The following is a 12,670-nucleotide window of genomic DNA, read 5'->3' on the forward strand; positions in this document are numbered from 1 at the left end:
TCTAAATTTACTCTCTATCATAATTTTTCATCTTTTATCTGGAGGTTTATCTGTCATAGCTTTCCAAACAAATTGCTCAGGCTGACAGTGACTGTTAGAGAACTATTGGAGTCAAGCCTTACATTTTAGGCAAGAGATAACTTGTCAAAATTAACTATATAAACAAAATAAGAAAGGTAGGATGACATTGGACTGGAATTTTAGGACATACAAACTCTACTTGATTTCAAATTATTTCACTGAATATGGAGAGAACAGAGGAAAGTAAATAGGGTTAGTAGTTTACATTCCCATGATTACACAACAGATAACTTAAAAGAATCTAGTTAAAATTTCAAAAGTGCAAGAAAACCATGCATTTTCCTGTTTTATTATTTTATCTATATTTTTTATTCTCACATAGTGATGAAACAAAATATTGATAGAATCTAGAAAGCAAAGATAGAATTTTTAAAAGAAATTTTTTTTTGGTCTTGGGGATTGAACTCGAGACCTTGAGCTTTCGAGGCAGGCAGTGGCACCACTGAGCTAAATCCCTGGCCCTTAAAAGACAAAATATTTTGATAGAATCTAGAAAGTAAAGATAGAAAGCTTTTGCAATGATATGAGGACTGTCTGGCTATGGCAAAGTACCTCTTATTCACGTAAATGGAGGGAGATGATATTTATGTACAGTTTCAAGTACAGTGGACCCTCAGGTTACAACCAGCCTGACATATGAACAACTTGGGTTATGACTTGAATTTTAGTTTTAACTTACAACCAAAGTATTGTATTATGATCCAAATACTGGCTGCTTGTGCTTCCAGATAGTCTCAGATACAGATTCAACCCTTAAAGAGTTCTGGAAGGAACAGTACAACATCCTTTTCTGTGAGGGGTTGAGAAATCCTGGGCCAGTGTCTCTCTAAGGACACTGAGATCTGCCTGTGTACAGGAGACAGACTTTGAAGGCTGTGTAGAGGAACCTGAGCCTTCAATTGACCAATCTGAGTTACAACCAGCTCTCTCGAAAGAACTGAGTTTTCAAGTCAAGGGTCCAGCTGTTAGACTTTTGCTGTCAATGTGAGGCCACTGGTGGTCATATTAAATTCTATTAGTTTTTTAGCTGCCTCTATTGCAAGTCAACAATTTAACTGAAGAAACTAGTGCTTCTGTGTTGTAAACTGCACTGCTACTACTAAGAGTCATCGTGGATGAGAAAACAGAAATATTTCAATATATCAGAAGTTCCCAAAGTGAGTTCTATGCAAACAGGAGTTCCTTGGAATGTTACTAGGTGTTACACAAAAATTTCTGTAGTCAAATTAATTTGGAAAACACTGAGGTAACAAGTTATGTAGTGTGTTTTCCCTTCCTCTGAAAGACATCTGAATAGAGATTTCAAAGAGCTTATATATACTTTCTAATAGAGTATGTTTCCAAATATCTCTGACCCTGAAACCCTTTTTTTTTGAAGTGCATCTTTGGAATGTGTGCAGGAACAAGAATTCTACTACTTCTGCAGTATACAGGTGTCTAGCTCAAAAGTCTAGATAACGATTTATTCAGATGCAATTAAACAGGCCCCAGCATAGGCTATGTCCTGTCATTTTTCCAGGGTTGTATCACGAATGCTGGTTTGACATGCTCAGGCAATTTGGGGTAGACTATTAAGGGAAGATCAGTCAAATGATTGGTCAAAAGTAGGAAAAATTTTCTGAAATTAAAAAATAAAATTTTATATAAATTATGCATTCCTATAATTCAAATGTACAATGAAGTATTTCCCCTTTTGAATGTAAACTTCCTATTGACACAGCTGCAAGAGAGACCTGCCAAAAATTCAGGGAGAAAAAAAAAATCAATGAGAACCAAGATCTGTCATGTAAAGGTAGAAGATCCCAATGATGAATGTAATTGTACTGTATACCTAAAATGTACCAACAAACTCAATGAGAAAAAAAAATCAGGAAAAGAAAGGTATGCCTAGCAAAGGAAAAAGTGATCACTCCCTTAGTAAATTCTTCATGCATTTCCAGATACCCCAGTGATCTAGTCCAATAGTGTAATCTGTTCCTAGAGTCACTTCAGATATAGGATTGAACCCAGGAGGCCATCACTGCCATGTAATCCTGTTTGTCATTTGTGCAAAATGTCAAAATTACACTTGCATGAAATAAGGTATATTTTAAATTACAGAGCCTGTATATGTTCCTCTACTATAACAATCTCCGTGTAATACTATTGACATATACAAGATTCAAGAGGCCAGTACCTTCAATACACAGCAAGGAACCAAATGTAGCCACTGTTTCTAGTAATGAATACATACGCATACAGACATGGTATTAGAACAACAACTCACTTAATTGTCTCAGACAAGTTGGTCACATAAAAAAAATTGTAGGTCTTGAGATCTGGCTTTGGAACTTTCTATATAAGTACAGTTTATTCCTATTATTAAAGAACTACTAATACAGTGAATTGAAAGAAAAATTTCCTTTGGGGCCCCCTACCCACTCCATCCCTATTCTGTTTCAAGAATACACATTGCCAGTGGAGCAGCAGCAGAGCAGCGCATTACATGGATCTGGGCTTGGCATCTTGCTGGACTTGTAAGCGTACAGTCCCAGCCTCCTTTCTAAAAGACTGTAAAACCATCCCAAAATTTGGCACCATGGGGACTATTGGCAATTTGAACTCAGACTAGTTAGGGAGTCCAGGCAGCCTTGGTGACAATTCCAAAGCTTTGGCAGTGCTGTTTAGGAAAGCTTCACATGCAAACCTCTGAAATCAACTTCTCTGTCACCTAGATTCAACATTCACGAGCCTCTAGAGAAGGGGAGCAGCCAGCATCCCACAGGGCAGCCCAGGAGTGAGTAGGAAGAATCCAATAGCTGGAAAAGGCCTAGGGGGAGACTTCCAGAATACTGGGAAGGAAACAGAGTACTCTCATTTGTTATGTGACTATTCATCAAACTGCTAATATTTTGCCTAGAACTGCTATCTTTAAAAAGTCTATAAGCCATATTAGAGATAAAAATATAAGATATATACTCAATTTGGTTAAAATCACAAATAAATTAATTCTACAAAGTAAAAGTTAGAAGATGCCTTATGGACCTCAATTAGAAAGTTATGTAACGTGTTGCACTCAGCACTATGTTTAGAAATTTTGCTTGGCAAATAAACACCGATTTCCTAATTTGGTAGCTTTTCTTTTTTCAACCTCACCAAAGCATTTACTGTTTTTATTTTAAACAATAAAACATTGTGGCATTAAAACAATCTTTCCTTTATTATTATGCTTTTTTTGTTAAGCAAAAATAAAAAGGAAAGTGGACTGTGGACGGTAAAATGCTGGACATTCAGTTAGAAGGTGGGCAGTGGTGATTCTCCAGCATCAGAATGTCCTAAATCTACAACAAACTCAGCCCCCTGGCCTGACTGCAGTCACCATTACTGATCACAACTGGCATCTGTGTCCCACAGTTCCCTTCCCATCCTCACGTGGACTAGATACATCCAAATGTTTAGTGTCTCTCAAGACGCAAATGCTTAAATCTAAAGTGGCTAATATTTGGTACTAAAACGTTCCATGGCTTAAAAAAAATCCATAACCAAGATTCTAAGTCTAATATTGGAAAATACAGTATACAAAAGTAAGCAAATCTCTTAGGAAACCATAATTAATTCTCATTGCCATCAAAGAGTTAAGTTCTTAGAAGAATCAAGACAGACTGCAGTCCTCAGCAGCACAATTTAAAACTTTCATTCGCCTCTCCTGAGTCCTCTCCTGGAAATTGCTTCAGGAAAGCTCTTCAGCTGAAGAAGACAGAGGGTATAGGACTGTGGGAAAAGGTGGCCAGTGTAAAGGCTTTCCAGAGGTGTAAAAGGGCAAATGCCCACTCAAGAAGCACAAAACTGTACCTGGAGTAGGGATGCAACAAAAATCTTGTTTGGCTGTTTGAGTCACCTCAGTCAGGCAAAAAGATAAACCAGAATTTTCTATACATTAACGTATAAAATACTGAGGCTAGAAAAAAGATATAATTTTTGGTGCCAGGAAAGGAAGGGCAGCAAGCAAATCAGGCTCTAGAATAGCTTTAGCCCATTTAGCAATATGAGATCTTGCTTGAATTTCCAACTAGCTTGCTGCCACTGTACAGGTCCTCCTTCAGAATATGCAGGGCAGTTTGCATTTGTCTGGCAAAGGCTACTCAGTGTGGGCAGAGATTCCAACCAAAGAGGAGAGGCCACTGCCTGTCCACTGGTGAGAAGCATGTCCCAGGAGTTCACCACCAAATTCCAACCTGCGGTGGCTGGGAATAATGTTAGTTTCAAGGAACACACATGCAGTTCTAAGGGGCTTCTTCTTTCAAAACTTCTTAAAAGACATTTGAAAGCTACTAAGCTAGGGAAGGGGAAGCTGCACACAAATTGGTGGCTGATGCTCACTTCAGGGTAGTAGTCTCACAGGCTCACTCCTTTCCTTCCCAGGGCAAACAGCCCACTTTCCAAGGGGCACTGTGAAACGTTCATTCCTGTTTTCCTCTTTCTATCCTTAAAGATGGAAGGGATTATGACATTGTGACCTGCTGTTTTCATTTCCCTTAATACCTTGGTAAGACAAGATGGAAAAATCGTGGTGTCTGGTGCTGAAGTTACAGTTGCCCTTTACATACCGTAAAGTGTCAGCACAGGTGAAGTCACGCCCAACTGGGGGAAACACACAAAGGTGGTCCAGAGCCTATGTAAGTAAGAAAGGTGGTGAGGGAAGGATTATTTCTGCTGTGCAGGCAGCGGCCACTGATCTCCCCTCTTCCCTGCTTCCCTCAGTCTCCCACAGCAGCCCGCAAATCACAAAGTGTTCCACTTCGGCTTCTGGAAGCTGCTGAATAGAACATGGGTTCGGGAGGATACAGCATTCTAGCACTTCTCTGTCCCTCGTCAGAGGGTGTTGCTTCATCAGCCCCTGACTCACAAGCGACAGAGTACCCTGGCTCCCAATCCACACTGAGGAGAGGACACGGAGGCCAGTGCCTGGAGAATCTGTAAGGGATCCTAAGAGTCTTAAGAAGGAGAATCTATGGCACATTTGCCGTTCTCATAGGTGGTTTTAGAACTACCTAGTCATCTATTTTGGACACGGACAAAAAAGATGGGAAAACACAAAGAAACCATTTTCCAGGCTCTCAACTACATTGGCCAGGGGTCATCCTCTGTTCATCACTGAATACAGACCTAGAGCCACTAGGAAGGGGATTCTGTGTGTGGAACGGATGATCCTAATTACAATTCCCACACCTTTCACTACATTGAAAAGAAACCAGTGTGTCAAAAGTCTTTTAGTCTAAGGCAGCTGAGACCCCTGAAGGGTTCACTGCTCTTCTGTTTTGCTGCTATTCCTGAACTTCACCACCATGACTGTAATGTTATCAGGGCAGCCTCTGTAAAATGACTGTAAAACTATGCTCTTGGCCCCAAAGTGAGGTTCATCCAACCGTTCCTTGATAAATCGAACTGCTTCTTCATTGCTGAAAGCATCCCACAGGCCATCTGATGCCAAAATCATGAACTCAGGCTGGAGCTTGTCCAGGTCAAAGGTAAGGATATCTGGGTCTGGGATGACCACGTTGAGATTTTTCAGTGGATAATCCCCCAGGGATCGAGACATGGCCAGGATTCCCTGGACCCTCCATGAGCCATTGAAACTGATGAAACCACCTGGAAAGACAGAATGAAGCCATTAGCTTGCCCAGCTGATATCTCCATACCCGGTATAGTCTGCGTGTATATACAAAAGGCTGACCTACTCCATGTAAGCCAGGCACTCCCTTTCACCACTGTCACTGCCAGGACCAGGCAGTATCTTGCTGCATGGCTTGGGATTTGATACCCTCCCAGCAGATGCTCATGCCCTCATCCTTGGCATCGCTGAAGCCTTCAAAATATATCTGTGACATTAAGGGTAGGGTATATATAAGGGAGAGGGCATCGGTTTTAACACTGCCATGGCAGCCAGCAAATGACAGCACAGAGCACTAGGGTAAGAATCAGAGGAGAGTGCCAAGTAATGCGGAAAGGCAGGGGGAGGCACCAGAGACATCACTGGAATTATCACTTGGTCTGAGCTTACCTTTTGATGTGCCTAAATATATCTCCTTACAGACCCTCCCAAAAGCACTGGGATTAAGAGAAAATACATTTTAGTACACTCACTAAAACCTTAGGTCAGACTGACTGCATTTTATTTTTGTCTCAGTTCTGGCTCTGGGTGACTTTGAATGAGATATTTTCTCTCTAATCCTTGGTCTTCCTAGCTGCAACATGGGGATAGTATCTACTCCACTGTGCTGTTTAGAGAAATAAAGGAGGTGAGGAAATCCATATAAATCACATAACGCACCTATTCTGTGGAAGGCATTTCAGGATATAAAGTTATACAAGATACAAACCCTTCTCTAGAAATTAGACAGGATAAATAAGCTGAATATATTGAATGCTGTAAGCACCAAGTGTCGTTCTTTCAGCAGAGACTAGTATTTGCTAAAGGCAATGGCAGAGTGAGGAATGGACGGATGATTTGTGGGTGTGATGATTAGGAAGGAACAAACATTAAAGCTGGGCTTTGAGTAATGGGTAGGATTTCTGTGGGCAGGAATATAAAACATTCTAGCAAGTATGGTCTAGTGGGCAGGAGCCTGACCTCTGGAATCAAACAGTTCTGGTTTCGACTATGGTCTCATCTCCCTAGCTGTGGCTCCTTATACACACAGGCTTCTCTGAGGTTCCAGTGTGTTGGCTGTAACATGAGGATAACATTATCATCCTCATAAGATAAAGAGAAAATACATATAAAGCACTAGGCTTGGCTCCTGGCACAGAGTGAGAACAAATGAATGACAGCTGATACTGATGCTATTGTGTTTGGAAACAGCATAAGAAGTGGAGATAGCAAGACCAGTATGTACAGTACTTGGCCCCAACTGGCTGGAGCTTATTGTCATGCTAGGCAGGAAAGACAAAGAAAAGTCCTGAAACGAAGGCTGGGGTCAGAGAAATAAACACAAAGATAGTAACACTAACCACTGTTCCTTAAGCCTTCCTCTAAAATACACCCTTGACCAAATTACATAAAAGGACAAAGCACATAAGATGAACTTCCTTGAAGATGGTGTCCAAATTTGTTTCTAGAAAGAATTACTATATGGTGTGTCAGCGGGTAGGGGGTATGACAGAGAAAAGAAAAGAGGATAAAATGGCAGGAACCTTTCCAAAGAGCTGCTGGATGTGATGATGACATTTCCAGGGGTATCATATACACATTCCCGCTTGTGCTATCTACTCAAGAGTGAGCTACCTGTATCTCAAATTCAGGCTCATAGCAGACCCTTATGGGCACTGTCAATGCTTTCATAAAAAGGAAGCCAGAGTAGTTCAATCATACCACCTGGAGCTTATCAAAGCTTGACAGATGCTGTGAAATAATTGTTCCATCTCATCAACAGAAAACCTGACCAAAGCTTTCATTCAGAATCATTCTGCATCTTAAGCAGTCACTGAAGCAAGAGACTGTAATAAAATCCAATACTTTTTGACTCAATTGTACAGCTTCCTCCTGTGAAAAGTCAAGCATTCATTAGATTCACTGCCTTTGCTGACCTGCAGAGTTTGAGAGTCAATCTGCAGATTAATGCAGACACAGGAGCCCATGCTGGTCAGAGACTAGTGTGAACGAACACAGCACTCGCTTCCCCCTGGCAGCTGGTCTGTTGCTGGGCATGTCATGAGACTGTCAGTCTCGAGGATGAAGAAATTCTTCTCTTCCACAGATATAAAGGAATCTTCCCAGTCTAACCGCGAAAATACAATAATGAAGTGATACTCCCTCTTCGAGACTCTGGACACATATCATCTTAGTGAAGCCTACACAGACCATTCAACTTCAAACTGCAACTCCTGACACCTCCCATCACTGCGTTACATCCCTGCACAGCAGTTATCACCTTATAATATACTATCTGATTTATTTTTACTGATTTTTTTGTTAACGTCTATCTATGCCACCCCATGCCAATATCAGAATGCAAATTTCATGGGAGTGCCTGTAATGAGTGGCAACATCTGTAATCCCAAGCACTTGGAAGGCTGAAGCAGGAAGGTCACTGTAAGTTTGGGGCAAGGCTGAACGACAGTGAGTTCAAGGCCAGCCTCAACTACATAGTGAGACCATATCTCAAGCAACAACAACAACAACAACAACAACAAAAATTCATGAGTGCATGCTGAATGATGAATGAATAACGGCCTGCTGTACCTTGCTATAAAATAATTACTTATACCAGTCTCCGATATAGGTGCTAGAGGTGTGGAAATGTACAAGACCAAATCCTTGCCTTCAAAGAGCTCACAGTCAAAAAGACAGATAAGAGAGCGCATGACCCAAAAGTCCACACAGGCTGCAGGGAGAGACAGAAGGAATACCCGTCCGGACGGGATATTTTACCATGCCACGACATGAGAGGCTTCCAAAAGGACTCCCTGAAGCTGAGTCCTAGGGGACAAGAAACTGTCATCCACCAAACAGTGGGAAAGGCACTTGCAAAGAAGGCACAGAGGTATCAAATGTGGTTCACATGCAAAGTGACTAGCAGTTTGACATGGCAAGAGGTGAAAATGGGCAGGAAGCAGTGGCCTAAAGATCTTACTAGTCTCTAAATTGGAAAAGGACTCCTTTGGCCTTTGGAATCTTTGGCTGTGAAAAGGAGCCAATTCAGCTGCTACTTATTTGAATAGACAGATGTTACAAAGCTATGTCACAGCTACTACCTCAGTGGCAGCCTCTGTAACTGAACATTGTATACTCTAGGAGCTTTCCAAATAAATCTTGTCTACCAAGCAAGATGGCACATGGTCACTGGAGGTGGTCATAAACTCACCAGCTCTTTTTATCCTCTTTCTTTCCTTCAGTTGGTAAGGCTTGTGATCATGAGATAAGGGAATGGCATTTCCGTCTTTGTCACACAGGACTCCTCGTGAGTCACCCACATTGGCCACAGTGAGGTCTTTATCTGACAATAGAGCAATCAAACATGTTGTACCTGAAAAATATAAGAGAGAGGCAGTGCAGGAGGTCACCAATACACTGAGGTTCAGCTGTTCCTCTCGGTCCCTTGATTTTCTTGTCATTAAAACTGCTCTTGCTGAGTGAGAATTTTACTCAAGCTATTCTGGAAATATCATTGTTCACTTTAACAATATTGATCAAATCTGACAGTCAATTTTCTTAAGCATGTTACAGTGTCACTGAAATTGGTAAGGATAAAATTATGATTTTCCTAAATCACTTTGTTTCTGCTCCTCTTAATTTAAAAGCATTATATTTAAAAGCATTAGAAGAGAATCAGCATCAGTTTGACACCCCAGACAACTGGTACATATTTTCAGCTCCTCATTGGTACTGGGGATCAAACTCGGGTCCTTGTGCTTGAGAGGCAGGCAGCAGAACCACTGAGCTAAATCCCCGGTCGGGTGCTGAGTTTTTAAGAAGTCTCAGTAGGAAGTGTATGTATCAGGGGTGGTGCTGGATCTCTAGGAGATGGCACTGGAAAAGCCAGGAAAGGGCATATTCCCTCATCCATATTCTGTGGCACCATGACTGAGCTGCCCGTGTCAGGGAAAGCCGAATCTGCCATACTGTCTGACAGCAAAGAATGGTGACTAGAAACAGGTCAGCTCCAGAGGTGATGAAGGCAGGCTGTAATGCAAAAGCAGAAAAATCTACAGTGATGACAGAGACAAGGTCTAAGTAGCCAAAAGGTGGGAGGTGGAGTGGTCAGAGTCAGAGAGAAAGACCTGATGGATCTGCGTGCCTGGAGCCCACATAAGACACAAGACAAGTGCTCCTCAATCCCTTTTGAAATGAGAAGAGATAAAAGCAAGTAGAGTTAAATAGTTTGGTCTATTTGGAGCTCTCCTTTATCATGCATGGTATGTCACTGTCAATAAGGAAATATTGCTGAAATGCACAACTTATTCATCTCTTGCATCAAACTGGTAGCTGCTATGCTTGTTAAAAATATTCACTAACGAGTTGTCATTAACATTTTCCTCATTAAGAAAGCCATATTCCATAAGAAGAATGTAAACTGCATCTAAATAGCATTTTAGTTTTCATAAAACAACAAAAAGAATGAATTCTTAAACCAAAGTAAAGAATACATAAAGATTGGTATCAAGAGCAGGGAGAATAGTTTGAGTAATTAACAAATCAGTTATTATATTTCTGTTTGAAAGTCTATTCTTGAGCTCACTTAACTGAAAACTCCCTTGATAAGAAATGGAAACACATGAAATGTTGGTTAATTCAGGATTTCTAAATTAAAAAGTCTTGTAAAAATGAGGGGTAAGGGCAGCCTGACTCTAACCCCAGGGTTATTAAAGAAAATTTTTTATTTTTTTAAAAAAGCAGTTAGAAAAATGAAATTGTAGCTAAGCAAGGTGGCATATTCCTGCAATGCCAGGAATATTTGGGAGGCTGAGGCAAGAGGATAGTAAATTTGGTGGTAGCTTAGACAATTTTAGCAAGACCTTGTGAGGACAGTGTTCAGTATGAGGGTCAATTCCCAGTACAGTGGGTAACAAACAAAAGAAAAGAATTAAAATGTACAGATAAGGACAAGTCAAACAACTAGAAGCTATCTTAGTGTTTGATATTGGCTGAATTTTGGTCTACAACCATCCTGACTTTGTTCTCCAACATCTGAGGTAGGAAGATGAACAAGATTGGCATATTCTTGAGTTTGAAAGGTGAAAGAGAAACATTGCTTTATGAAATGTTACATGATTTGTTGGCATGGCATCAATCCTGGGGCCATTTCTCTGGGTAGGACCCTTCTCTCTCTATGTTCTCTGGGTGAGCATGTCTCTGCTTTTGCCTTCTGCACCATTTAGGCGCATGGTTCTACCTTGCTGACACTCCTGAAGGCCACACCAGCTATGTAATAGGCATTTCCTTCTGCCTGTACAGGGGTCCAGGGAAAGGCTTTGGGGCCTCCATGTGAGGGAATAAAATGGATCCTTCCCCACCCCAACTTTGGCTAGGGCAGCTTTGCATCCTACTGTACTACACTTCCATGTATTATTTGTTTTTTTTCCCTCCCAAAGGGAGGAAGAGTCATTACTACAGCTAGAAAAATATTTAATCCTGTGATTAAGAATCACTGAAGGGTTTTAAGCAAGATAGTAACATAATGAGATTTGTGTTTTGAAAGATCATTCTGTTGGTAAGGTAGAAGATAGATAAACTAGAAGCGATAAAAACAGATAGGATTAATGAGGACCGAGTTAATGTAGTAAACACAGAGACAGAAAGTAGTGGAAAGATTTTATTTTATTTTTATTTCTTTCCCATTAAGTTTATTGGTACATTCAAAGAAAACAATACAGTTACATTTATCACTGGGATCTTGTACCTTTACCTGATATGTCTTAGTTCTTGTTTTTTCCCCATACCGCTGCCCTCCCTTTATCCGCTTCACCCTTTGCTAATTACAAAGACTTGGTTCTATTTTTTTCCTTATTTCACATTTTTCTTTTCCCTTATTTCCTTTTCCCTCCCCTTCCCACTTCCCCTTTAGCCATTTCTTCCTATTTCACACTATCAATTATATTGTTTAAACCTTATTTACACTTTTAGTTTTTCACACCAGAGAAACTATTTGGTATTTACTCAAGTATGTCCTACTTTACTTAAGAGTATTGCCTCAACGTGCATCCATTTAGCTAAAAATGTCCCTAATTTCTCATTCTTTCTGGCTGAGTAGGAATGCACTTTATAGAAATATTACATCATCTTTATCCAGTCTCCAGTTGATGGGCATTTGGGTTGTTTCCAAGTTTTATCTATACAAACTGTGCTGCTATAAACATAGGTGCACATATATCTCTGTGGTATGATTCTTTCTATTCTTTTGGAAAGATACCCAGCAGAGGGACAGCTGGATCAAATGGGATCTCTAATTCTAGTTCTTTGAGGTATCTCCATCTTGATTTCCACAGTGGTTGCATCAGTCTGCACTCCCACCAATAACGGAGAAGGGTTCCTTTCTCCCCACAGCCCCGCCAACATTTGTTATTGTGTGATTTCTTGATAGCAGCCATTCTTTCTAGGGTTATGTGGTATCTTGGTGTTATTTTCATTTGCATCTCTTTTTTTTTTCCTCATTGAGTTTATTGGTACATTTTAGGGATACAGTACAGTTACATTCATCATTGGGATCTTGTACCTCTACATGACAGGTCTTGGTTCTCATTTTTTCCCCTTGTCCCTGCCCTCCCTTCACCCTCTCCTCCCTTCCCATTTACAAACACTTATTTCCATTTTCTAATATTTTTTTCTTTTCCCTTATTCCCTTTCCCCTACCCTTCCCACTTTCCCTACACCTTTAGCCCTTTTCTTCCTATTTCACATTGTTAATTACCTCATTAGGATCTTGTGTACTATTATAGTTTTTCACACCAGAGAAACTATTCGGTATTTACACATGTGTGACTTATTTATTTAATTGAGGAGTATATCCTCAATATGTATCCATTTGCCTATGAATGAATCTAATTTCTCATTCTTTATGGCTGAGTAGTACTCCATTTTATAGAAAAACCACATCTCTCTCTCTCTCTCTTT

General features: G+C 40.5%; 1 protein-coding gene across 2 annotated transcripts in view; it reads right to left on the reverse strand.

The window, feature by feature from the left end:
* Window positions 1-3,256: 3,256 nt before the first annotated feature.
* The window catches only part of Ppm1l (protein phosphatase, Mg2+/Mn2+ dependent 1L), a 296,099-nt gene continuing 286,685 nt past the window's right edge, over window positions 3,257-12,670 (reverse strand). For both annotated transcript variants that reach the window (XM_010623180.2, XM_019207353.2), the window contains exons 3-4: window positions 8,925-9,086; window positions 3,257-5,709 (exon numbers count right to left, since the gene is read on the reverse strand). In XM_010623180.2, the coding sequence (XP_010621482.1) occupies window positions 5,363-5,709; window positions 8,925-9,086 (509 nt within the window). In that variant the 3' untranslated portion in view covers window positions 3,257-5,362. The remainder of the gene's footprint in view (window positions 5,710-8,924; window positions 9,087-12,670) is intronic.

This window comes from Fukomys damarensis, unplaced genomic scaffold, assembly GCF_012274545.1.
Source record: "Fukomys damarensis isolate Sample0158 unplaced genomic scaffold, DMR_v1.0_HiC HiC_scaffold_37, whole genome shotgun sequence".
NCBI classification, from domain to species: Eukaryota; Metazoa; Chordata; class Mammalia; order Rodentia; family Bathyergidae; genus Fukomys; species Fukomys damarensis.